The sequence below is a fragment of the Anoplophora glabripennis genome, unplaced genomic scaffold (assembly GCF_000390285.2).
Source record: "Anoplophora glabripennis isolate ALB-LARVAE unplaced genomic scaffold, Agla_2.0 scaffold2583, whole genome shotgun sequence".
In the NCBI taxonomy this organism is placed as follows: domain Eukaryota; kingdom Metazoa; phylum Arthropoda; class Insecta; order Coleoptera; family Cerambycidae; genus Anoplophora; species Anoplophora glabripennis.
The window spans coordinates 1,051-2,588 of NW_019418681.1; the positions used below are offsets into that span (position 1 = coordinate 1,051).

Sequence of the window (1,538 nt, forward strand, 5' to 3'; positions counted from 1 at the left end):
TTCAAGAATGCATTATACAAGCGATGACAAAATACTAATCATTTATCAAGGAAGCGCTGGAAAAATTACAGTTTTGATAGTTGAAGTTTGTCCTCGCAAGTTTGTGTTTTATTTTAAGTTGATTAATCATTATTCTATCAGAATTCATTTTATTTGAAAATGGTCCGTCGTTTGAGTGAAAGGGAAAGAATCAAAATTTTGATGATGATCGGGTACGGGGACAGAGCTCGCACACAAGTAGAAGTTTGCCGTTTATTTAACAACAAATATCCAAACAGAGAACCAATTACACAGTCCACGGTTAGTAAAATAGTGCAAAAGTTTTTAGAAATGGGCCATGCGAGAGATCGCCCTAGAACGGGTCGTCCACCAGTACAACAAGATGTTAAATTGAATATTCTAGTAGAGCTTCAAGAAAATCCCCATTTACCCACCCACCAAGTGGCGGTAAACAACGGAATAGTTCAAAGCTCCGTCTTAAAATATTTGAAATTTTACAAATGGCATCCGTATAAAGTGGTTTTGGTCCAACAATTAAACGAAGATGATCCTGACCGTAGGTTACAGTTTTGTGAAACCATGTTGCAACGCATGATTGATGACGACGGATTCTTATGCAATATTGTTTTTTCTGATGAGGATACCTTTTATCTCAACGGCACAGTAAACCTTGCCGGTTTACTGTGTAGATATTGATCTCCTGAAAATCCACACTGGGAAATGGAAACTCATAGTCAGTTTCCACAAAAAGTTAACGTTTGGGCTGGCCTTGTCGGTAACCGTATCTTGGGTCCATTTTTCATTGAAGGCGCATTAACAGGTGAAAAATATTTTAAATTTTTAAGAGACGATTTAATTCCTGCACCTGCGGTGCTTTACCCTAATGACGTAGATCCCGATCTGCCCAATAACACGATATGGTATCAACAAGACGGTGCAACTCCTCATTTTGCAGTGATCGTCCGCGACTATTTAAACCAAATATTTGCTAACCGTTGGATTGGTCCAAGAGGAACTATCGAATGGCCCCCTAGATCTCCGGATCTCACTCCCCTAGACTACTTTTTATGGGGCTATTTAAAGAGCAAAGTCTACTTCAATAGACCAAATACCATTGAAGAATTAAAGGACAGAATTCGCAATGAAATTCGAGCCATTCAACCAGATATTCTTCATAAGGTTCTGCAGGAGTTTCAGTGGCGAATGGGATATTGCCAAGAAGTGAATGGAGGTCACTTTGAAAATTTCCTCTGATTTTCTTGTTTACTTTAATTATTTATCATTTGCACAGAAACCTTTTTTTATTTGTTAAAATTGTTGTTGATTATTACTTAAAAAATTAAACAAATTGCTCCTAAAATCTCTCAAAATGTTCGATAAGCTATTAAAAAACTTGACCCACTCGATACCTTGTATATGGTACATCCTTGAAACTTTGGAACCTAATAGACAGTTTAAGTTATGTATCGGACATAACGTATACGTAGAATTTGACCGTTGCGCATGCTCAAATTAATATCATGATCATCTACAATCAA

The 1,538-nt window shown here is 37.1% G+C and overlaps 1 protein-coding gene across 1 annotated transcript; it reads left to right on the forward strand.

The window, feature by feature from the left end:
- The first annotated feature begins 720 nt into the window (after nucleotides 1-720).
- Nucleotides 721-1,254, forward strand: LOC111692677. Its single transcript, XM_023456762.1, has one exon. The coding sequence runs from the start codon at nucleotides 721-723 to the stop codon at nucleotides 1,252-1,254; it is 534 nt and encodes a 177-aa protein (XP_023312530.1).
- Nucleotides 1,255-1,538: the final 284 nt, after the last annotated feature.

Coding starts and splice junctions, on each gene's coding strand:
- LOC111692677 (XM_023456762.1), top strand. CDS start 721: ATGGAAACTCATAGTCAGTTTCCACAAAAAGTTAACGTTTGGGCTGGC.